The 25247-nt window shown below is 46.0% G+C and overlaps 4 protein-coding genes across 8 annotated transcripts in view; 3 read left to right on the forward strand and 1 right to left on the reverse strand.

Annotated features, from left to right (window-relative positions):
- Positions 1-590, reverse strand: part of RABGAP1 (RAB GTPase activating protein 1) — a 101322-nt gene extending 100732 nt beyond the window's left edge. Inside the window, exon 1 of one of the 2 annotated variants that reach the window (XR_015730094.1) lies at positions 351-584. The gene's annotated coding sequence lies outside the window, so the exon portion shown is untranslated. Of the gene's footprint in view, positions 1-350 lie in introns of both variants that reach the window. The other variant, XM_087879489.1, reaches the window with a different exon arrangement.
- An 85-nt stretch (positions 591-675) lies between these two features.
- Positions 676-6526, forward strand: ZBTB26 (zinc finger and BTB domain containing 26). Its single transcript, XM_034438746.2, has 2 exons — positions 676-807; positions 3176-6526. Exon 2 carries the CDS (start codon positions 3189-3191, stop codon positions 4560-4562), a length of 1374 nt encoding a protein of 457 aa, XP_034294637.1. The 5' UTR covers positions 676-807; positions 3176-3188; the 3' UTR covers positions 4563-6526.
- Positions 6527-9891: 3365 nt separating this feature from the next.
- On the forward strand, positions 9892-16171 carry ZBTB6 (zinc finger and BTB domain containing 6). 4 transcript variants are annotated; one of them, XM_034438743.3, is made up of 2 exons: positions 9892-10050; positions 12906-16171. In XM_034438743.3, exon 2 carries the CDS (start codon positions 12919-12921, stop codon positions 14179-14181), a length of 1263 nt encoding a protein of 420 aa, XP_034294634.2. In that variant the 5' UTR covers positions 9892-10050; positions 12906-12918; the 3' UTR covers positions 14182-16171. The 4 variants fall into 4 exon arrangements, with proteins under 4 accessions (XP_034294634.2, XP_034294635.2, XP_087736033.1 ...); XM_034438744.3 differs by having other exon boundaries at positions 9898-10050; positions 12909-16171; XM_087879907.1 differs by having other exon boundaries at positions 9919-10165.
- A 2499-nt stretch (positions 16172-18670) lies between these two features.
- The window catches only part of RC3H2 (ring finger and CCCH-type domains 2), a 41876-nt gene continuing 35299 nt past the window's right edge, over positions 18671-25247 (forward strand). Inside the window, exons 1-2 of the mRNA XM_087879491.1 lie at positions 18671-18764; positions 24895-25191. Of these exons, the coding sequence (XP_087735617.1) occupies positions 24961-25191 (231 nt within the window). The 5' untranslated portion in view covers positions 18671-18764; positions 24895-24960. The remainder of the gene's footprint in view (positions 18765-24894; positions 25192-25247) is intronic.

Genomic DNA, 25247 nt, shown 5'->3' on the forward strand with positions numbered 1-25247 from the left:
CCCAAAGCATCATCATCATCATCACCCCCCCTCCCCCAGGAGCAAAGGGGGAGGGGGGCATTCATAACGAGGAGGGGGGGGTCTTCAGCACCCTTGGGGACCAAAACAGACCCCCCCCACCCTCCCCTTTATTGACTGGCTTGGGCTGCCATGATCGATGATGGATTATTGGGCTCTCCTGCTTCTCTCTCCCCCCCACCCCACCCCACCCCACCCTACCCTGGCTGAAGAGCCCCGCCCACTCGTTAGGCTCCTCCCCCTCCCCCAACGCCGACCCCGCCCCCCTCCGGCGACCCCCCCCTCCCCTCATCGTTTGTGTGGGGGGGAGGGAAAGCTCCCGTCTGGCTCACCCTCATCCAGATGGGCCGGTCCGCCGTCCCTCTCGCCCGCCGCGGGAGCAGCAGCGCCGCCGCCGCCGCCACTGACGGGCCTCTCTGTCAGGCCGCCCCAGCGCCCCCGATCCCAACCCCAGTCACGTGACCGGGCCCGGCCGGAAGCGGTGCGTGCCCCTTCCGGCTCCTGGGAGGGAGGGAAGGAACAGGGAGGCTGCGCGCGCACTTCCGGCTGGGCGGCCCCGCCTCTTCCTTAGCAACCCGCGTCGGCCCCGCCCCCTTTCTTTTCTTCGCGCCGGCTCAGGGAAGGAGGGGGAGGAAGAAAGAGAGGCGGCGCCGGAAGTGGGGCAGAGCAGCTTCCGGTGGCGGCGAGCCGGTCTCTCGGCCAGGCGTCCGCCCCCCCCCCGCTCGGGCCTTCCCCCCTCCCCCCCCGGGCGGACCCCGGTCAGCGGCGCCGGGGGGAGGCGGAGAGGAGGTGAGCCCAAGCCCGGCCGGGGGGGGGGCGGCTTTAAACCCGGACCCGCCTCTTCGCTGGGGGCCGGTGGAACTCGCGGCCACTGGAGCCCCGCGCGCAGCTGCCGCCCCTTTCCTTAAACTCTGCCCTGGCAAGAGGGCGGGAGGGGAGGGGTATGCAAAGGGGGTGGGCGGGGAAGGAGGGAGGGAGGGAGGGACGTCAATGCTGGAGGTTCCCCTCCCCCCCCCGGCGAGGTTGAGGTTAGAGGGTGCAGGGAAATCGGGGGAGCCCCAAGGCCATCCCAGCAGGGAGAGAAGGAAGAAAGGAGAAAGAAGGAGAGAAAGATGGAAGGAAGGAGAGAAGGAAGGAAGGAAGGAAGGAGAGAAAGAAGGAGAGAAAGATGGAAGGAAGGAGAGAAAGAAGGAAGGAAGGAGAAAGAAGGAGAGAAAGATGGAAGGAAGGAGAGAAGGAAGGAAGGAAGGAGAAAGAGAAGGAAGGAAGGAGAGAAAGACGGAAGGAAGGAGAAAGAAGGAGAGAAAGATGGAAGAAAGGAGACAAGGAAGGAAGGAGAGAAAGAAGAAAAGAAGAGAAAAGAAGAGAAAGATGGAAGAAAGAGAAGGAAGGAAGGAGAGAAGGAAGGAAGGAGAAAGGAGAGAAGGAAGGAAGGAGAGAGAAGAAAGAAGGACGGAAAGTGAGAAAGATGGAAGGAAGGAGAGAAAGATGGAAGGAAGGAGAGGAAGGAAGGAGAGAAAGAAGGAAAGAAGAGAAAGAAGGAAGGAAGGAGAGAAAGACGGAAGGAAAGAGAGAGACGGAAGGAAGGAGAAAGAAGAAGAAAGACGGAAGAAAGAGAAGGAAGGAAGGAGAAAGAGAAAGACGGAAGGAAGAAAGAAGGAAGGAAGGAGAAAAGGAGAGAAAGAAGGAAGGAAGAAGAGAAAGACGGAAGGAAGGAAGGAGAGAAAGATGGAAGGAAGGAGAGAAAGACGGAAGGAAGGAGAAGGAAGGAAGGAAGGAGAGAAAGAAGGAAGGAGATGAGGGGAGGTTGGGGTGAGGTCTCGGTTGAGGTTATGGGGTTGGCCCTTCAGGCCTCACTTGGGGAATGACTCTGATTAGAATAGAATAGAGCTGGAAGGGATCTTGGAGGTCTTCTAGTCCAGCCCCCTGCTCAAGCAGGAGATCCCATATCATTTCAGACAGGTGGCTGTCCAGTCTCTTAAAAACTTCCAGCGATGGAGCACCCACGATTTCTGGTGGCAAGCAGTTCCACTGGTTAATTGTCCTCACTGTTAGGAAGTTTCTCCTTAATTCCAGGTTGCTTCTCTCCTTGATTAGTTTCCATCCGTTGTTTCTTATCCTGCCTTCAGGTGCTTTGGAGAATAATTTGACTCCCTCCTCTTCTTTGGGGCAGCCCCTCAAATACTGGAATTCTGCTATCATGTCTCCCCTAGTCCTCCTTTTCTCTAGACTAGCCAAACCCAAATCCTGATGCTTGGCATCCTTTAGGCATGCACTGATGATGTACTTCAGTTGGGTCATGAAATGTCTGAAAGAAAACATGCACAGTTGTCCTCTTCTCCTCCCCTCCCCCGTTCTGCCTTCTCCCACTCTTCTCTTCCTCCTCCTCCTCCTTCCTCCTCTCCATAAAACCCACTCCCGCCTGCATGGGTGTTGTTCCCTAACTGGGTCATGAAACATCTCTAAGGAAATCACCAAGATCAGAGAGCACTGAAGACGCCACAGTTGTCCTCCTCCTCTTCTCCTTTCCCTTCTCCTCCTGTTTAAATTCAAGGGAGTAGGGTTTGTGGAGTGGGGGAGGAGGAGAGAAGAAGGGAATTGTGGGGTCCTTGGTGCTCTCTGATCTTGGTGATTTTCTTACAGACGTTTCATTACCAAACTAAGTAGCGTCATCAGTGCTAGAGGGAGTGAGATTGGGAGGAGGAGGATTGTGGGGTCCTTGGTGCTTTCTGAGCTGGGTGGTTTTCTTGCAAACGTTTCATTACCAAACTAGGTAACGTCATCAGTGCTCCAAGGGAGTAGGGTTTGTGGAGGGGAGGGGGAGGAGGAGGGAGGAGGAAAACGGGGGGGTCCTTGGTGCTCTCCAAGCTTGCAGACTTTTTATTACCAAACTAGGTAACATCATCAGTGCTAGTTATCCTTGATGACATTACTTAGTTTGGGTCATGAAACAAGAAAACCACCAAGCTCAGAGAGCACCAAAGACCCCACAGTTCTCCTCCTCCTCCCTGCACACCCCACTCCCTTTTCCGCTGATGATGTTACCCAGTTTGGTCACGAGATGCTGCAAGAAACCCGCCAGCCTCGGAGCGCGTCGAGGACCCCTCGCCCGAACTCCTCGCTTACAGATTATTCTCTTAAATTGACACCCTTTTAGGGCTTTTGTCAACATGACCGAGAGAACGGACAGCCTCCACTTCCAGTTTGACAACTACGGGGACTCGATGCTGCAGAAGATGAACAAGCTGAGAGAGGAGAACAAATTCTGCGACGTCACCGTCCGTATCGACGACCTGGAGGTCCACGGCCACAAGATCGTCTTCGCCGCCGGCTCGCCCTTCCTGAGAGATCAGTTCCTGCTCAACGACTCCAGGGAGGTCAAGATCTCCATCCTGCAGAGCTCGGAAGTCGGGCGGCAGCTGCTCCTCTCCTGCTACAGCGGGGTCCTGGAGTTCCCCGAGATGGAGCTGGTGAACTATTTAACGGCCGCCAGCTTCCTTCAGATGAGCCACATCGTGGAGCGATGCACAGAGGCGCTCTGGAAGTTCATCAGGCCGAAGCAGAAGCTGGAAAGCAAAGAGGGGAGCCAAGCCAGGGCCAAATCCTCCCAGTCGAAGGAGGCTGTCGGAGCCAGTGGCGGGGAAGAGGAGGAGGAGGAGGAGGATGACGAGGAGGAGGAGGAAGAAGACTCCTTGCAGCCCGATTCGCCTTGTCTCCAGCCCTCGGAGGACAGCATGGACATGGACGATAGCGACATCCAGATTGTGAAAGTGGAGTCCATCGGGGAGGTGGCTGAGGCCGGGAGCAAAAAGGACCCCGCCCCTTTTGTTTCCTCCGGACAGCAGAGTTCCCTCCCTTCCTCGGAGCCCCAGCACTCTCTCATCAACTCCACCGTGGAGAACCGAGTTGGCGACCTGGAGCAGAGCCAGCTCCACAACTACGCCCTCTCCTACTCGCCGGCCGACAACCTCATCGTGGCTTCCAAGGACCTCTTCGGCCCCAGCAATCGCGGGGTGGACAAGGGCCTGCAGTGGCACCACCAGTGCCCCAAATGCACCCGCGTCTTCCGGCACTTGGAGAACTACGCCAATCACCTGAAGATGCACAAGCTCTTCATGTGCCTCCTGTGCGGGAAAACCTTCACCCAGAAAGGCAACCTCCACCGGCACATGAGAGTCCACGCCGGCATCAAGCCCTTCCAGTGCAAGATCTGTGGGAAGACCTTCTCCCAGAAGTGCTCCTTGCAGGACCACCTCAACCTGCACAGCGGGGACAAGCCCCACAGGTGCAATTACTGCGACATGGTCTTCGCCCACAAGCCGGTCCTCCGGAAGCACCTCAAGCAGCTTCACGGCAAGAACAGCTTCGACAACGCCAACGAGAGGAGCGCTCAGGACTCCAACGCGGACTTCGATGCCTTCGGCTGCGGCTCGGGGGCGGACTCCAAGGGCTGCCCCGCCAACGAAGCCAGCCAGGTGCTGGATGCGGGGAAACTGGCCCAGGCCGTGCTCAGTTTACGGAGCGAAAGCGCCTGCGCGAATTAAGGGCTTGCCTGCCTCCCTCCCACCCAGCCAGCCTCTCTTTGCGAGCGAGAAGACCACCAACCGCCGCAGGGGTGCAGGAGAGGGGGGGGTGCTCAAACCTGGCACGGCTCCCCCCCCCACACTTTTGAGCTCTTGGGGCGGCCTGAACCTGATCTTATAGCAGGCCTCCTTCGCCTCTTCCTTTTAGAAAGGTTCGGCGTGTCTCAGCGACTTTGTCCCTTTTGCAAACGGAACTTCCTCCTGTGAACATTACAAGAGCTGGCACTGGTTAATCCCTGGTTTGGTTAAAAGTTCTGGCAAAAAAAGAAGCCACTCGGTTGTGAGCCAGCCGAAAGCATTAAAAAAAAAACAAAAAAACCCAGGAACAGATGCGCTCCGTGATTGGCGGAGTTTTTAAAGCTAAAAGACAGGACTGCGTTCTTAGAAAAAGGAAAAGGAGAGAAAAAAAACACAAAAAAACACTGGATTAATTATAAAGTCTTTTTACTTGGGTCGCCTCTGGGCGGCCGTCTTCTTTTGTATTCTTGATTAAAAGCCCATTAGGTACTTCCCTCTTGTCTCCTCCTACCCTAAGGAGCATCCACTCCTTTAACACGGTAGTTCCTTTCCGAATAGGACGGTTGGGAGGGAAGCAGCACAATTGCTTCAGAGCAAACCTGGGGGAAAATTGGACCAGCAGGTTAGTGGCATGGCCCTTTTGTGCCCCGTAGGATGACCCTCTCTTTTGTCTTTCCGTTCAGGCTCAATTCCTACCCTCGATCCCACCAGAATCTGGTTTCATCCCATCCTTTGTAGAAACGGCGTGCGTGCTTAGACTAGGACGGTTGAAGTTTGCATGTGTCTCCCTCACCTGTGCGATCCTTTTACAATGCAAATTGGGTTTTTCTCCGTAACGGTTTCCCTTCGGATGCTAGAAGGGCCTCCTCTTAACATCTCTCTTTATTTTCTGACGTAGATCAGTTCCTTCGTCGTCCCTGAAATCCCAAGTCTTTTTTTTAAAAAAAAGATTATATATGGTGCTTCAAATAACTAGTGGCATTTGGTAAAATGGTTAGAAGCAAGGATTTGTTTGAAAAGGATCTTATTGTGCCCTTGTGAAGCCTCTGAAAAGGGAGAGGGTCTCCAGAGCATACAATAAGTCCTTCGACTCTTTGGAATTATTTCCTGGGGAGAGGCAATTCCCAACTGTCAAAAAACAGTTACTAGTTGAAGGTGGATTATTAGTGTATCGTATGAGCCGTATTTCAGTGACTCTTAGCCAAGAATTCTGGCGTAGGAGACCCCCGGGAATGTTTTTTCTATTATCATGGTGGTCTTTTTTTTCCTGTGCTGGCAAATCCAGGAAGCCCTGGGTTGCAGACTTGCAATATTTACTCCCCTAATAAAAAGAGTTTCCTTTTGGAAAAAAAAACATGATTGGGGAAGAAACCTCCGGATCTCCAGCTGCTCCAAAGAGACCTCCCAAATCTTCAAGTTTTCCAAGACGAAACCCCTTCCCTTTCTGGCCAGAGATTTTTCCGGCCGAGGAGTTGTGCGAACGCAGCTTCCTTGCTTCGTATCCCGTCTCCTTTCTTCTTTCTTTGCCCATTTGTCATCTTCCGTTCATCCTTAGGTCAGAAGTGGGAGAGGAGTAGTAAATTGTGTGTGTAGAAAGGCGAGGTTGGCTCAAAGGTTTAAGCGAGCAGGTGGTGGGAATGCTGGGCCCTCAAAGCCCGGGGGGGGGGATCATCTTGTGACTGTAGCAATTCGTAGGTAGAACCACAAAACCAGCATTATTGGCCTTTCTCCCTGTTTAGGGGTTTCCCGAGGAGAGGGGATCCCCCCCCCTCCCGTCTCGCCCTCAACATCTTGCAAACCTCTTGGGGGAGAGAAGGCGGTCTTGATCTGTGAATGCATTCTAGTAAGACCCCTCACCCTTCTGTTTGTGTACTGAGTCAGAATAAAGCAATTACACCACCTTCCAATGTGTAGTTTTCCTTCTTTTTCTTTTAATGGTAAAGGTAAAAGGCTCCCCTGGCACATATGTGCTAGTCGTTCCCGACTCTAGGGGGCGGTGCTCCTCTCCGTTTCAAAGCCGAAGAGCCAGCGCTGTCCGAAGACGTCTCCGTGGTCACGTGGCCGGCGTGACTCAACGCCAAAGGCGCACGGAACGCTGTTCCCTTCCCACCAAAGGTGGTCCCTGTTTTTCTACTTGCATTTTTTTTTTAATCTGCTTTCGAACTGCTAGGTTGGCAGAAACTGGGACAAGTCACGGGAGCTCACCCCGTTACGCAGCACCAGGGATTTGAACTGCCGAACTGCCAACCTTTCAGTCGACAAGCTCAGCGTCTTAGCCACTGAGCCATTGCATCCCTTTTTTTTAATGGTACATGTACAACCACAATGGAGCCCCAAATTTTGGCTGTTAAATGAGGCGCTTCTAAAAGTGAGCTTCGCTCCCATTTTATGACCTGCCTTGCCACTTGTTCAATGAATCGCTGCCGTTGTTAAGTCACACAGTGGGTTAACTTAACCTGGCTTCCCCCGTTGACTTTACTCATTGGAAGGTTGCAAAAGGGGATCGCATGATCCGAGGTCATTGCAACCGTCACAAATATGAATCGGTGGCCAAGTGTCTGACTTTTGATTGTGTGAGATTCCGCAACGGTCATAAGTGTGAAAAACAATCATAAGTCACTTTTTTCTAATGCTGCTGTAACTTCAAATGGTCGCTAAATGAACTGTTGTAAGTCAAGGATTACCTGTGCAGGAAAACTCCAGGAAAGAGACCGCATTTATGGTCACTAAATGAAGAGTTTAGGATTACTGTGATTTTGAAATCTTGTGGGCAGGCTGAGCTGGTCACGAGTGAGTTATAGAATAGAATAGAATAGAATAGAATAGAATAGAATAGAATAGAATAGAATAGAATAGAATAGAATAGAGAATGGAAGAGAATAGAGAATAATAGAGAATAGAATAAAGAATGGAATGGAATGGAAGAGAATAGAATAGAATAGAGAATGGAAGAGAAGAGAATAATAGAGAATAGAATAGAATAGAGAATGGAATGGAAGAGAATAGAATAGAGAATGGAATGGAAGAGAAGAAGAGAGAATAGAATAGAGAATAATAGAGAAGAGAAAATGGAATGGAAGAGGAGAGAATAGAATAGAGAATAATAGAGAAGAGAAAATGGAATGGAAGAGGAGAGAATAGAATAGAGAATAATAAAGGAATAGAGAATGGAATGGAAGAGAATAGAATAGAGAATGGAAGAGAAGAGAAGAGAATAGAGAATAATAGAGAATAGAATAGAATAGAGAATGGAATGGAATGGAAGAGAAAATAATAGAGAATAATAGAGAATGGAATGGAAGAGAAGAGAATAGAGAATGGGAGAGAAAATAATAGAGAATAATAGAGAATGGAATGGAGGAGAAGAGAATAGAGAATGGAATGGAAGAGAAGAGAATAGAGAATGGAATGGAATGGAAGAGAATAGAATAGAATAGAGAATAATAGAGAATAGAATAGAATAGAGAATGGAATGGAAGAGAAGAGAGAATAGAATAGAGAATAATAGAGAATGGAATGGTGCTGTCCAAGGTGCTGGGCTCCATCTCCAAACCCCCACACCTCTTTAGGTTAGAGAGGATGGGAGTTGTAGTATGACCATCCACCGAAATCTGCAGTCCATGCAAAACTCCGGGCAGTGAGGAAAGCGAAGTAGGCTTGTGGCTCTCGTCTCCAATAATCCTCCTTAAATTAAACATTACAGTTAGTCCTCGATTTACAACCACAATCAAGCCCCAACATTTCTGTTTATTTATTTATTTTATTTATTGGATTTATATGCCGCCCTTCTCCTGAAAGACTCAGGGCGAGTGAGACATTTGTTTCGTGAGTTTTGCCCCCCATTACGGACCTTTCTTGCCACCGTTGTTAAGTGAGTCACTGCGGTTGTTAAAGTTAGGAAGACGGTTTTTCAATGAATCTGGTTTTCCCCATTGACTTGGCTTGTCAGGGGGTCACAAAAAGGGGACCACGTGACACCCCCTCCCGGGGGACACTGCGACCGTCATAAAATACGAGTCCATTGCCGAGATCTGAATTTTGATCATGTGATCATGGATATACTGTATTGGGTGTGTGAAAAACGGTCGTAAGTCGCATTTTTCAGGGTTACTGTAATTTCGAACGGTCGCTAAATGAACGGTTGTTAAGTCAAGGACTTCCTGTACAGGAAAACGGCAGGAAAGAGACCGCATTTATTATCACTAAATGAACTGTTTTAAGTTGAAGACTATCTGAACAGGAAAACTCTAGGAAAGAGACTGCATTAATGGTCACTAAATGAACCGTTGTAAATCGAGGACTACCTGTACAGGAAAACTGCAGGAAAGAGACCGGGTTTACGGTCACTGAATGAACCGTTGTAAGTCGAGGACTACCTGTACAGGAAAGAGACCGGGTTTACAGTCACTAAATGAACCGTTGTAAGTCAAGGTCTATCTTACAGGAAGACTGCAGGAAAGAGACTGCATTAACAGTCGTTAAATGAATCGTTGTTAAGTCGAGGACTACCTGTATAGGAAAACTGCAGGAAAGAGACCAGGTTTGTGGTCACTAAGTGAGCCGTTGTAAGTTGAGGACTACCTGTACAGGAAAACTGCAGGAAAGAGACCGGTTTACGGTCACTGAATGAACCATTGTAAATTGAGGACTACCTGCACAGGAAAACTGCAGGAAAGAGACCGCATTAACAGTCGTTCAATGAAACGCTGTTAAGTTGAGGACTACCTGTACAGGAAAACTGCAGGAAAGAGACCGGGTTTATGGTCACTAAATGAAACGTTGTAAATCGAGGACTTCCTGTACAGGAAAACTGCAGGAAAGAAACCGGGTTTGCGGTCACGAAGTGAGCCCTTGTAAGACGAGGACTACCTGTACAGGAAAGAGACCGGGTTTGCGGTCACTAAGTGAGCCGTTGTAAGAAGAGGACTACCTCCCTGTGCAGGGAAACATTTCCCACCCACCCCCATCAAGCCTGCATAATCCGATGCCAGATAAGAGATTTATTCCTTTGCAATGCCCTTCCCTGAGTAACCGGATCCTCCAAAACGGGGGATCAACCCAGATCCCGGGATCCCTCCCCCCAAGAAAACGCGTCTTCCCCACGCTGCGGAACCCTCCCAGCGCTGCTAAAGATGCGTGCGCATGCGCCCCAGCGCCCCTCCCTCCCATTGGCTGAGCCCCCCCTTCACACCCGGGGAGGGGAAACGGCGGCCAATCAGGAGCCAGCGCAGCACGTGCTGGCCGAAGGGTTCTTCTTCCGGGTCACGGGGAGGGGTGAAGGGGCGGCTACGTCGGGCATCCCCGGAAGTCGTTCCTCGAGAGCCAACGAACCGCTCTGCAGCCGAGGCCGGGAACGATCCTGGCTGGGGTGCTTTTTCCCCCTCCCCCACGCCTCCTCCTCCTCCTCCTCCTCCACGTCGGCAGCCGCCCGGTGAGCGGAGGGGGGAAGCGGGGAGGGCAGGGTGGTCGTCCTCCCCCTCCCCCCTTATAGCCCCCCCCACCCCCAGGGAGGGAGGGAGGGGGGCTCTCCAAACGCCCCTCCCCAAGTAAGCTTATAAGGCAATGAAATATATAATTTATATATATATATATATATATATATATATATATATATATATGAAAGATGGTTGTATTATATACCTTTAAGTAATATTATTGCTAGTATGGTTATTAGGATTGAGTAATTATATGTGTGTGTATATGTATGTATATATGCATATGTGTGTGTGTGTGTATATATATATATATATATATATATATATATATATATATATATGTATATTATAATCTATTATAATTTATATTAATATATATTATAATGTTTTAATATAATATATACTATGGTTATTAGCATTGAGTAATTATATACATGTGTGTGTGTATATATGTATGTATATATGCATATGTGTATATATATATATATATATATAATATAATCTTATAATTTATATTAATATATATTATAATGTATTAATATAATATATACTATGGTTATTAGCATTGAGTAATTATATATATATATATGTGTGTGTGTGTGTGTGTATATGTATGTATATAGGCATATGTGCGTATATATATATATTATCATAATTTATATTAATATATATTATATTACAATGTATTAATATAATATATACTATGGTTATTAGCATTGAGTAATTATATATATATATATGTGTGTGTGTATATATATGTATGTATATAGGCATATGTGCGTATATATATATATTATCATAATTTATATTAATATATATTATATTATAATGTATTAATATAATATATACTATGGTTATTAGCATTGAGTAATTATATACATGTGTTGTGTATATATGTATGTATATATGCATATGTGTGTGTATATATATATAATATAATCTTATAATTTATATTAATATATATTATAATGTATTAATATAATATATACTATGGTTATTAGCATTGAGTAATTATATATATGTGTGTGTGTGTGTATATATATATATATATGTATGTATATAGGCATATGTGTGTATATATATATTATAATCTATTATAATTTATATTAATATATATTATATTATAATGTATTAATATAATATATACTATGGTTATTAGCATTGAGTAATTATATATGTGTGTGTATATGTATGTATATAGGCATATGTGTGTATGTATATATATATATATAATAAATTATAATCTATTAATATAGTTTATATTAATATATATTACATTATAATGTATTAATATAATATATACTATGGTTATTAGCATTGAGTAATATATTAATGCTAATAAGCATAGTAACCTTAATAATGTTACTTAAAGGTATATAACGCAATCATCTTTCAGCTACTATTATAATAATGTAATATATTATCATACAGTATGATAATCTAATTATCATACATATAATTACATCATTATAATAATGTAATGTATTACTCCTCAGTGCTAATAAGCATAGTAACCTTAATGTTACTTAAAGGTCTATAATACAATCATCTTTCAGCTATTATTATACTAAAATGTATTAGTGCTAATAAGCATGGTAACCTTAATGTTACTTAAAGGTACATAATACAATCATCTTTCAGCTATTATTATTATAGTAATGTAATATATTACTCAGTGCTAATAATCATAATAACCTTAATAATGTTACTTAAAGGTATATAATATAATCATCTTTCAGCTATTATTATTATAATAATGTAATATATTACTCAGTGCTAATAAGCATAGTAACCTTAATAATGTTACTTAAAGGTATATAATACAATCATCTTTCAGCTACTATTATAATAATAATAATAGTATATTAGTGCTAATAACCTTCGTAACCTTAATATTACTTAAAGGTATATAATACAACCATCTTTCAGCTACTGATCCTTCCCTCATGGACTTATAGTGGTTTAAATGTTAATGTCCAGTCCACCCAATTATTCACCCAGCCCCTGAGTAATATTATATATTAATATACATGTAATACACACCAGAGTCGTTATATAGGGTTCATTGCATGGTTAGCGTGATGTGGAGACTGGATTTCAGGTTTTTAACCCATTAACCGAGTCCTTCCTGAGAGACCTGGGATACACAAATGCTTCTAACTGCTCTCATTATTGAAAGTATTATTAGCATTTATTAAGTTGTTTTCATATAATGACTTTGGGGGGGGGGTGTCAGTGAACAAACTGGAAGTTCATGAAGAGCTGAAGAGTTTGAGGAGTCCTGGTAAAAAGCTATAATCTCGGGGGATGGAGGTGCAGAGATGAATGCATTGAGCTCCCTTTCCTTTCCTTTCCTTTTTCCTTCTTTTCATTCCTTTCCTTTCCTTTCTCCTTCCCTTCCCCTTTTCCCTTTCCTTTCCTTTCCTTTCCCCTTCCTTTCCCTCCTTCCCTTCCTTTCTCCTTCCCTTCCCCTTTTCCCTTTCCTTTTCCCTTCTTTCTTTTTCTTTCTCCTTCCCTTCCCTTCCTTTTCCTTCCCTTCCCCTTTTCCCTTTCCTTTTCCCTTCTTTCTTTTTCTTTCTCCTTCCCTTCCCTTCCCTTCCTTTTCCTTCCCTTCCCTTCCTTTTTCCTTTCCCTTCCCTTCCTTTTTTTTCATTCCTATTCTGGAGGGGCACAAAGAAGAGGTTGGATTTCACAGGCTCCATAGAGAGAGAACAAATGTGCTCCCCAGAACAGCACAAAGCATCTTCGGCCGAGGTCACTCTTGGTAAAAAAACAGCTTCTTTCGCGGTGCTGAGAGCTTCCTTTTCATTCCATTTTCTCCTCCCCCCCCCGCTTTTCCCCCCTTCCCCAGCAGGATCGCCATTATGGCTGCTGATTCGGACGTGCTCCATTTCCAGTTCGAGCAGCAAGGCGACGCCGTGCTGCAGAAGATGAACCTGCTGAGGCAGCAGAACCTCTTCTGCGACGTCTCCGTCTACATCAACGACACCGAGTTCCACGGGCACAAGGTGATCTTCGCCGCCTGCTCCACCTTCATGCGGGACCAGTTTCTGCTCACTCAGTCTCAGCACGTCCGGATTACGATTCTGCAGAGCGCCGAAGTCGGCCGGAAGCTGCTGCTCTCGTGCTACACGGGAGCTCTGGAAGTGAAGAAGAAGGAGCTTTTGAAATACCTCACGGCGGCAAGTTACCTGCAGATGGTGCATATCGTGGAGAAGTGCACGGAGGCCCTTTCCAGATACCTCGAAATCGATGCCTCGGTCGAAGGCAACGGCAGGTGTGCTGAGAAATGCCACTCCTCTGACATGGAGCTGGGCAGCAGGGAGAGCTGCCCCGATAAAGACTGTGAAATCATTGAGATTTCCGCCGACAGCCCCGTGAGCGTAGACGAGCACATCAAACAGGAGAAAGGAGACATCCAGCCAGCGTCCCTGCAAGGTTTAATGTCGGACAGGAAGGAGGACAAAAGCCCGGAGATATCCACTGTGGAGATCGGCTACAAGGACGACGAAATCTGCATTTTCCAGATGGACGTCCCCAGCGTGGACGACGAGCCGTTCCCGCAGCCTTGCACTTCTTCGAAAACCAACTTGTACTTCCCAGAAACTCAGCACTCCTTGATCAACTCCACCGTGGAGAGCAGGATGAGCGAAGTAGCCCAGTTCCAAAGCTTCGGCGGCGAGAATCCGGAAGGAGCCGCGCACGCAGACTTCCCAGCCTCTGAGGACGCCGGCTACACCTGGCGCCATCAGTGTCCCAAATGCCCCCGTGGCTTCCTCCACCTGGAAAACTACCTCCGCCACTTAAAGATGCACAAACTGTTCTTGTGCTTGCAGTGCGGGAAAACCTTCACTCAGAAGAAAAACCTGAACCGGCATATTCGCGGCCACATGGGCATCCGCCCGTTCCAGTGCATGGTGTGTCTGAAGACCTTTACCGCCAAGAGCACCCTCCAGGACCACCTCAACATCCACAGTGGCGACCGGCCTTACAAGTGCCACTGTTGCGACATGGACTTCAAGCACAAGTCCGCCCTCAAAAAACACCTGACCTCCGTCCACGGAAGGGCCGGGGTGGACAAATCTGGCTTTGATGCCATCACGGAAGTCAGAATAGACTATGAGTAGATGTCGTTTGGGAAGGGGAATTTTTTTAAAAAAAGGCCTGATTTGATGCTGAGCACCGAGACTCCACCCACAGACTCCAATCCTGCATGTAAATACCGTATTTTTCAGAGTATAAGACGCTCCGGAGTATAAGACGCACTTACCTTTTTGGGGGAGGAAAACAAATAAAAAAAAAATCCTGCCTCTGCTTCCCAGCAATTTGCCTCGTTGCAGCAAACAGCCTGCTTTAGTTTCATTTTCAGCACAGTCTGATTAGCACAAGGAAAAAAAAATCTGCCTCCCAGCAATTTGCCTCCTTGCAGCAAGCAGCAGAGGCCCGCTAGGCAATGGCAATCCCTGCAGCCTGAAACAGCTGATTGTCGGGAGGCCGATCCAACCGACAATCAGCTGCTGATTGTCGGGAGGCCGATCCAACCGACAATCAGGCTGTTTGCTGCTTGCTGCAAGGAGGTAAATTGTTGGGAGGCAGAGGCCAAAGGGTGGAGGCCGGCGGGTGGGTGGGGCTACATTTGACACACCCAAATTTTCACCCTCTTTTAGGGGGGGAACAGTACCCCTATCTATCGATGTTCCTGCAGGCTTTCGAATAGCTGCCCTTCTTCCCATGATATGATCCGTGGTGGCGCAGTGGTTAGAGTGCAGTACTGCAGGCTAACTTCTGCTGACTGCCAGCTGACTGCATTTTGGCAGTTTGAAACTCACCAAGCTCAAGGTTGCCTCGGCCTTCCGTCCTTCCGAGGTCGGTAAAATGAGGACCCAGATTGTTGGGGACAAGAAGCTGACTCTGTAAACTGCTTAGAGAGGGCTGTAAAAGCACCGTGAAGCAGTATGTAAGTCGAAGTACTATTGTTATTTTAAGCAACTAAGAAAGGTCGAACAAGAAGCGGTGCTTAAGCTGTTGTTATTTACATATTTATATGTTATATATGACGTAAAGAGTCTTTTCAGCCTTTGTTTTGCACCACAACCCAGAATTTTTTTAACGTGCTTTGAACAGTAGCTGCTGTTTACCGTTTCGGTTTTGGAGGCCTTAATCTGAGCATCTGGTTTGTTGTTTTTTGTTTTTTGCTTGCAAATTTGTCTTGTTTGCAGTGAACTGCACCGTAGCCAGGGATTGACTCGAGAACCCGATGCACAATCAAGGCAGCGTCTTTTTTATTTTTATTTTTTCCCCTTTTAACAAAGACTGGACTTGTCGTAAAAGCACTTGTTATTGGAGCACTCCCTGTGTTTGGCCAGCCTGTCAAGAATTCAACCTAGGTTCCATTTTCAGTCCAGTCTGAAATTCAGTCCGTATTGTTAGTGATCCCTGCAGGTTACAAAAAACAGTATTTTTTTTTTCTTCTTCTTCTTTCCGGAAGCGTTAGAAACGTACAGTTGTCTTCATCCGTGGCAATTCTGTGATTTTTTTAAGGCAATATCAATAATATACCTTTTTGTGATAATGTAAAACAAGATGGATTATCTCCTGGGATGAACGGATCAACTGCCGTTAACAGCGGTACTCATTTTCAAGAGAGAAAAAAACAGCAGCAACCTGAGATATAAAATAAGAGATATTAATTGTGGGTGGGGGTGGTGTCATTGATTGCATGCCTTTCCTGAAATTGCCAGTGGCAATTGCATAAATTATCCAAGAGAGCCAGGTTGCTTGCATTTCGAGAAGGCCGTTTTATAACGTTACGATCGCTTCTCCTTGGCTTTTTGTAAATCTCTTGTGTCTGCTTTTCAGTGTGCTTTCGTGTTAACAGGCGGTCCTGTTTGATTGCTATGCTCCCAATGTTGTAAAAGACTCTTTTCTCCAGATGTTCGTGAGCAAATTGTGTCTGTAACACGAGTGGGAGCTGTCCAGTTCTGAGAAAAAAAGCATCCACTTGGCCAAATGACCTCGAGAGCTTTGACGATCTTGTTTGTGGCTCTGCTTTGTGTATGCGTGTATGCCAAATTTGCCATTTAGTTTGTAATGGGAATAAAGTTTGCTTCTGGCTGACTGCTCTGTGTAATTTTGGAATTACGAGGAGAGATGCCCCCGAAACTGCTTAAAAGCTTTCCTGCTGACTTTATAAAAGTTAGCTCCTAAATCTTGCAATATCTGTTTTTGGGGCAGGGGCATCTATGAGAGCAAAAGAGCCTTGGTAGTACAGTGGTCTAAAGCACCCTGTTATTAACAGCAGCTGCCTGCAATTACTGCAGGGTTCAAATCTCTCCAAGGCTCAAGGTTGACTCAGCCTTCCATCCTTTCTAAGGTAGATAAATTGAGGACCCAGTTGTGGGGGTAATAAGCTGACTTTGTATAAATATACAAAAGTATGAAGTCTATTGCTTAACGCATTGTAAGCCGTCCTGAGTCTCCGGAGATGGGCGGCATATAAATCAAATTTAAAAAAAAAAAAAAAGTCAAGACAGCTGAAATACGTAGACATACTTTTAACTGCTGTGTGCAAAATCACTGGCGAGCAAAAGCTTTTTGTGGACAAGGCCGGAACAAGAAACCCATTTTTCGAATTGAACGTATTACAGATGGGGACGCAGTGGCTCAGTAGCTAAGACGCTGAGCTTGTCGATCGAAAGTCGGCAGTTGAGCGGGTTCGAATCCCTAGTGCCACGTAACAGGGTGAACTCCCGTGACTTGTCCCAGGTTCTGCCAACCTAGCAGTTCGAAAGCAGGTAAAAAAAATGCAAGTAGAAAAATAGGGACCACCTTTGGTGGGAAGGGACCAGCGTTCCGTGCGCCTTTGGCGTTGAGTCATGCCGGCCACGTGACCACGGAGACGTCTTCGGACAGCGCTGGCTCTTCGGCTTTGAAACGGAGAGGAGCACCGCCCCCTAGATTCGGGAATGACTAGCACATATGTGCCAGGGGAACCTTTACCTTTACCTTACAGATAATTCTCAACTAATGAATTCATTTAGTGACCATTCAAAGTTACAACAGCACTGAAAAAAGTGACTTAGGACTATTATACCCACGACCCATTGCAGTATCCCCATGTTCACGTGATTAAAATTTGAATGTTTGGCCACTGGCTCATATTTATGACCGCCGCAGCCTCCCGAGGTCATGCGATCCCCTTTTGCGACAAGCAAAGTCCACGAAGCAAGCCCGTTTCACTTAACAACTGGGCGGCTCACTAAAAAACTTGCAATGATTTCACTCCAACCGTGACGAGAAAGGTCGTAAAAACGGGGCAAGGCTTCCTTGTCTCGCTTAGCAACATAATATTTGCCAACCAGTGTTTCACTTGCCAACCAATTTTGGGCTCCGTTGCGGTTATAAGTCGAGGACTTACCTGTACCTTAAAAAGAGGGAGCATTTGAAGCGTCATAAAACGCCAATTTACATTATCAAAAGCTTTCTGTGCATCTAAAAATATTTGCTTTTCAGGACGGGCTTCGTAGTATTCCAAAGTGTCCAGAATTATTCTCATATTATCTCTAATTGGTCTTTTTGGCAGAAACCCATTTTGATCTGAATCTATACAATTATTTAAATATCTCTTGAGTCTTTCTGCCAATATTGAAGCAAAAATTTAATAATCTGAATTTAGCAGGGATATAGGTCTATAAGTTTTGATTTGTTGTGGGTCTGTATCCTCCTTAGGAATCAATGTAATATATGCCTCAGACCATGGCTTGGGTATTTCTTTCTTTGTCATCACTTCATTCATAACTTCTAGTAGCGGAAGACTCAAAAGATTCCTGCAATGTCCTGTAATATTCCGCTGGCAAACCATCTGGCCCTGGTGCCTTTCTTAATCGCTTCATTTAATTCCATCATCGTCATGTTTCCCTCTAGCATCTCCTCAATATCTTTAGGAATCTTAGGTAAATTTGCATTTACCTAAATTTGCAGAACAGGAATAGAGCTAGAAGGGACCCTTGGAGGTCTTCTAGTCCAGCCCCCTGCTCAGGCAGGAGATACCATTCCGGGCAACTATAGTTTCTTTTTAAAAACCTCCAGTGATGGAGCACCCACGATTTCTGGTGGCAAGGAGTTCCACCGGTTAATCGTCCTCCCTGTTACAGGGAGTTTCTCCTTAATTCCAGGTTGCTTCTCTCCTTGGTTAGTGATGAAGCACCCGCAACACGTCTGAAGGCGACTCCCGCTTCCACGGGTTCTTCCATCGCCCACTTTATAAAAAAAAAAACCAAAAACGACCTTTTGCAAAAATTCCCAATTATTTGCTGTTTTCTGCATCCTTTCCAGCAAAGCTCGGAGGCCCCGCCTCCGCTGAGGAGGAGGAGGAGAAAGGGGGCGGTGGCTATGCAAATCCAAAACCACGCCCTCCCTCTGCCGGGGCGGGGGCTGGAGAGGGAATTGAGCCCGAAAGAGTCCTCTCTGGCAACGCGCGACTCGTCTCTCTGGTTGCTTGGGAGGCCCGCGCACGCGCGCAAGAGAGAGAGAGCGCGCGCGCGCGAGAGAGAAAAAGAATGAAGTCTCGCGAGAGGAGGGGGCGCGGCTTGGGTGGGCGGGGCCTCCCGGCTGTCACCGCGATGAGGAGGCGACGCCGCCGCCGCCGCCGACGGGCCGCTCCGCGGTTCGCCCCTCGGGGGCTGTGAGGAGAGGCCGGGCCCTCCCGCAAGTAAGGGGAGGGGAGTGGGGGGGAGTCTTAGGCCCGGAGGGGAGGGGAGGGGGACGCCTGCTGTGAGGCGCCACAAGGAGACCCCTCCCCCACCCCCCCGGAGGGAGGGGCTGCATGAGAGGGGGAGGGGTCCCCTTTTCAGGGAGGGGAGGGGGCCCCCAAAGAGGCGGGGGGGGGTCAACAGGAGCAGGGAGGGGACCACCCGGGAAAGGCTTCCATGATTTGGGGTTTTTTTTGGGGGGGGGGAGCCTTTTATCTGCACCCCCCCTCCCACTCCCTCGGGGGGGGGCTTTCTGGTCCTTGGAGGGGGGAGGGGTGGGGAGGGGGAGGGGTGTGGGTGTGTGTGCAGAAAGGCAGCCTGTCTCTGGAGTGGGGTCCCTCCTGCTCCAAATTTCGGGGTGATGGGATGCAGGTGAAGCCACCCTGGCTTGCCAAGCGGGTGGAGGGAAAGCCTTGGAGGTTGGGGAGGAAGGGGGTGCAGGCCATAGGGCCCCCCCCCCACATACACATGTACACATCATACATGCAATTGGTAAGACATTTATTATTATTTATTATTATTATATACACAAAAATGACAGTATACACAGCAAACACAGATAAGCATGCTGGGTTTTGTATCACAAGTTTATTTATTTATTTATTTATTTAGTTAGTTAGTTAGTTAGTTAGTTAGTTCGATTTATATGCCGCCCTTCTCCGAAGACTCAGGGCGGCTTACAATGCTTTCAAGCAATAGCCTTCATACTTTTTGTATATACCTGCTTAGTAGGGCTTTCGGCCCCTCCTTCCTAAGCGGTGTTCTTTTTTTATACAAAGTCAGCTTATTGCCCCCACAATCCGGGTCCTCATTTTACCTACCTCGGAAGGATGGAAGGCTGAGTCAACCTTGAGTCTGGTGAGATTCGAACTTACTAATTGCAGACAGCTGGAGTTAAATTACAATGCATTAGTCTGCTGAGCTATCCAGGCTCCTATATATACCTGCTTAGTAGGGCTTTCGGCCCCCACCCCAAGCGGTGTTCTTTTTTTATACAAAGTCAACTTATTGCCCCCACAATCCGGGTCCTCATTTTACCTACCTCGGAAGGATGGAAGGCTGAGTCAACCTTGAGCCTGGTAAGAATTGAACTCGCAGTAATTGCAGGCAGCTGGCAGCTAAGTGCTACTTTAACAGCAGTTTAGTCCGCTGCGCCTCCAAGGCTCCTAGTCACTAGTCGAACACTTCTCAAGCGTTTAGGACTGCGTGATGTATCGGCGGATTATGCGAGCAGATCCCAGTAAGGTGGCCTTCTGCAGCTGACCAATGATTATTATTATTATTATTATTTTATTTATTAAACATGAAACTCAAGTCAACTGAACATTCAAAAGTGCATCGCAATGTTCAGTTGACGGAGTTTCATGTTTAATGACTAAAGATAATAATAATAATAATATAATAATAATAATAATGGTTTTTGACTCTACAAAAAACCACCTTACTTGGAACAGCTTACATCCTCCGACAATACCATAACAGTTTCTAGGTCCTTGGTTAGGACTTGAGCTGCTGAGCTATTAACCAGCCTCAAAGGCTATGAATCTCACTAAAGATTAACTAATAATAATAATAATAATAATAATAATAATAATAATAATAGTCATCGGGGCACTTGGGACCATGTCCAAGAATTTTTATAAGATACATCAACAAATTGCAGCTTCCTACAATAACACCAGCGGAACTGCAAAAAAACTGCGCTACTCGGAACATCGTACATCTTAAGAAGGTACTTGGTAGATACTTAGGACGCTGGCAGCAACCCGTATCAATTAGCACCAGTCAGTGGTATTTGTGATGCATTTTTGAATGTTCAGTTGACTGAGTTTCATGTTTAATGAATAAAGTAAATAATAATAATAATAATAATAATAATAATAATAATAATAATAATAATAAATGTCCTACCAAGTGTATGTGTGTGGGGGAACTATTATTATTATTAGTTAATCTTTAGTGAGATTCACAGCCTTTGAGGCTGGTTAATAGCTCAGCAGCTCAAGTCCTAACCAAGGACCTAGGAACTGTTAAGGTATCGTCGGATTATTATTATTATTATTATTATTATTATTATTATTATTATTATTACTACTACTACTACTACTACTACTACTACTACTACTACTACTATTACTACTACTACTTTTATCTCTTTTATTCATTGAACATGAAACTCAGTCAACTGAACATTTAAAAATGTAACATAAATATCCTTGACTGGCACTGATGGTTGATACGGGTTGCTGCCAGCGTCCTAGGTATCAAACCAAGTATCTTCTTAAAATATACGATGTTCCGAGTAGCTCAGTTTTTTTCCAGTTCCGCTGGTTATTGCACAAAGCTGCAATTTCTTGATGTATTTTGTAAAATTCTTGGACATGGTACATTGTTGTTGTTATTATTATTAATTATTATTAATTATTATTATTATCATACTTTATTCATTAAACATGAAACGCAAATCAACTGAACATTCCAAAATGCATCACAAATACCATTGACTGGTGCTAATGGTTGATACAGGCTGCTGCCAGCGTCCTAGGTATCAACTAAGTACCTTATTATTTTTTATTATTATGATTATTATTATATTTTGCTATAGGTGCTCCTGTAGAAAATAACATTGCAAAGCGCCCTGCGGGTTCTTGCCCTCCTATCTCCCTCTTTCTTCATCAGTTCTCCTGTTTCTTGCTTATTAGTTCAGAATTGGGTGACGGAGTGGGAGGAGGGAGAAAAGCATGAGGACTAGTCCCCCTAATGGTTAAAATGCAGGCAGTAGATTTTTTTTTTCCCTAACGGAGCAAAAGGCTTCTCAGAACTTAATTTTAGAATAACTTTATTGTCACTTTGAATGTACACTGATCGGCATACATTAAAATGAAATTGTGCAGCTCTCAAAGGGTCACCACCTCCGATATACCCTACATAAACATGACAAAATAAATACTAAATTATGAATATACCCACATATACGACACAGAGAAACAACATGGATGTATGCATGTACACGGCGAGAAAAATGAACGTTGCGTGTTTACCAGACGGATGGCCCAGGGAACAAAGCTGTTCCAGAATCTGGGAGTCCTGCCCTGTTAGAAATACTTCGAAACCTCCTCCCAGAGGGAAGCAACAGAAACAGATTCTGAACATGGGTGTGTGGGATTTCTGGGTCAAGGACAGGCAGCATTAACCCTCCCAAGCAGAGAATGGCACCTTTGGGGCACCAGATTAGTGTTGCTTTTGAAAATAAGGTCCCACTTAACCCTTAATACCACACAAATATCGCCTGGAAGGTGTCACTAACTCAGCTTACAGACAAAAGTATATCTCCAGGCCGCAAAACCATAAATTGCCATATGCGGGGGTTTTGTTTTTTGGTTCTACTTGTGCGATATTTCCCAGACGATGCATTTTCCCACTAGGAATGGGTGACTTGTTAGGACTAACTGTGATTTATTGAACAAACCACGGTTAAAGTTTAATGGAAAGAAGGACCAGAGGAGACATGATAGCAGTCTTCCAATATCTCAGGGGCTGCCCCAAAGAAGAGGCAGTCAAGCTATTCTCCAAAGCACCAGAAGGCAGGACAAGAAGCAACGGGTGGAAACTCATCAAGGAGAGAAGCAACCTAGAACTAAGGAGAAATTTCCTGACAGTGAGAACAATTAATCAGTGGAACAACTTGCCTCCAGAAGTTGTGAATGCCCCAACACTGGAAGTTTTTAAGAGGAGATTGGACAACCATTTGTCTGAAGTGGTGTAGGGTTTCCTGCCTAAGCAGGGGGTTGGACTAGAAGACCTCCGAGGTCCCTTCCAACTATTCTATTCTATTCTATTCTATTCTATTCTATTCTATTCTATTCTATTCTATTCTATTCTATTCTATTCTAAAAGAATCCATGGCTTTATACAACTTGTGAGTCAGAATGAGCGTACGAACTTATTTTTGATGTTAAGATTTGTGTTCTTGTGCAGACTTTTGAAGACTTTCCCTGTATCTTTTTTTTTTTTTTTTAATGTTGCTTAAGGCTCATTTAAGTTAAAGCGTTATGAACTCTATTGTTCCTAGCATTTATTATTTGCTTGAAGCCGGTGAAACGCTGCCTCTGGGCATGAGTGTTCTTTTAACCGTGGCTAATTGTAGTAGAGATCTCTGGCCCAGCAAATTCCCAAGTCGGTAGAGAGTGTCTGCAAAAGCTTTTAGCAATAGCTGCCAGAAATCAGTCTTCCCGGCTGTGAAGCGGTATTTTCTTTGATGCCAGATGCTGGGGATGGTTTTATAACCCTTCCAATAAAAACCATATAAACCAGGGGTCGCCAACCTTTCAGACCACTAAATTCGTAATTTTAAATCCCGTGGACCACTAATATGAATTTTTAAAGAAGATAAATAGTATTTAGTGCAATATTAAAAAAATGCAAATAATTTTTCTGCGGGCCACCCAAATTTTCTCGTGGACCACCGGTGGTCTGCAGACCACCAGTTGGGGACCGCTAATCATAAACATAATTTATCAGAGTGGCTGAAAGAGAAGATGCAAACAATGGGCAAAGTAGCTTGGTGAAATGAATCCAGAAGCCAGTAAGTCCTCAACTTACGACCCTAATTGAGCCCAAAGGAGGATGGTGCATAAACATTTTTTTAAAAAAAATAAATTTTATTAATTTCCTGTTAAATACATTTCTCAGTGCTTGATAAACATTGATATTTAGTTTGCTTAACAATACAGATTCCATTCTTGCTCTCCAGCCCTTTTTTCCAAAACACTGTGTCAGACTGCGGTGCTATCTCAAAATTAAATGAATTTCCAAACTGCCAATCTTTAAGGAAATCTTTCTTTAATTGAGCTCAGCCACCGGATCATGACTCCGCGCGGACAAGACTGACCTTTTGCCTCCCAATCCCTCCCTTTCCGATCCCCAAATCTCTGCTTCTCATTGGCTGTCTTCCAAGTCATTCTTCAGACTTCTTTTTCCCCGTCATTTCCCAGGAATGTGCCCCCTCCCCTCATTTCCACGACAACCGGGCTTCAAAGGGATTTAGCAGGCAAAAGTCTCAGAGTTTATCTTTCGCTCTCCTCTGCTCCCTCTATGCCAGCGTTGCAACGCTGACACACTGGTAAAATAAGTTCCTTGTTTGATAATATTTTGTATCTTCTTTCTGTTTGATTTTCAATGTAAGTCTATCCATTTCTGCACAGTCTACTACAGTGATGGCGAACCTTTTCGGCACTGAGTGCTGAAAAGGTCGCGTGAAAATGTCACGTGTGCGTGCGCACGCTTGTTTGGGCCGCGGTCCGGAAAAGCCGAACTTCCGGATCCTAGCGCACATGCGCGCTCAACGATCAGTTGGCAGGTGAAGGGATCGTGCTCTGGAAAAGCTGAACTTCCAGGTCCCAGTGCGCATGTGCACCCAACAATCAGCTGGTCAGCGCACTTGTGCAGGCTGGTTTTCGGCACTTCTGCTCGCATAGACGGCTGATCATCACGTACGCCTGCGCACCAGAAACCCGGAAGAAAAACAGGCAAGACCGCCAGTGCCCGGCGACATGGCTTCATGTGCCACTTTGGGCATGCGTGCCATAGGTTCACCATCACGGGTCTAGTATCTTCACGTTCGACAAGAACGTGCACAAGAGCCTTGGTGGCGCAGCAGACTAAAGTGCTGTTAAGTAGCACCAGCTGCCTGCAATTACCGCGAGTTCAAATCTCACCAGGCTCAAGGTTGACTCAGCCTTCCATCCTTCCGAGGTAGGTAAAATGAGGACCCGGTTTGTGGGGGCAATAAGATGACTTTGTATAAAAAAGAACACCACTTGGGGGAGCCGAAAGCCCTACTAAGCAGGTATATACAAAAAGTATGAAGGCTATTGCTTAACGCATTGTAAGCCGCCCTGAGTCTCCAGAGAAGGGCGGCATATAAATCAAACAAATCAATCAATCAATCATCTATCTATCTATCTATCTTCATCTTGCGGTGTTTCTTCATCTTTCCAATATTGTGCCAAGATAATCCTCGCTGCTAATAAGACATGTCCATACTTTCCCTATCAAATTTTTCCTGGCATATTTTTGTTTCTCTCCCAGCTCCCGACCCCTGGACGGTGCCAACATGGAGTGCTAGCGGCTGAAACGAGGGCCCTGCGTTCCACAATGCCCGTGCAGGCCGCCCAGTGGACGGAGTTCCTGTCCTGTCCCATCTGCTACAATGAGTTCGACGAGAACGTGCACAAGCCCATCAGCCTCGGCTGCTCCCACACCGTCTGCCAGAGCTGCCTGAGTAAGCTGCACCGCAAGGCCTGCCCTTTCGACCAGACCGCCATCCACACCGACATCGATGTGCTGCCCGTCAACTTTGCGCTGCTCCAGTTAGTGGGAGCCCAGGTAAAGGGAAAGGCACCACACCAGGGGTGGGTTCTAATTTTTTTTTACTACCGGTT

The sequence above is a fragment of the Pantherophis guttatus genome, chromosome 16, assembly GCF_059756535.1.
Source record: "Pantherophis guttatus breed Tessera chromosome 16, ASM5975653v1, whole genome shotgun sequence".
NCBI classification, from domain to species: domain Eukaryota; kingdom Metazoa; phylum Chordata; class Lepidosauria; order Squamata; family Colubridae; genus Pantherophis; species Pantherophis guttatus.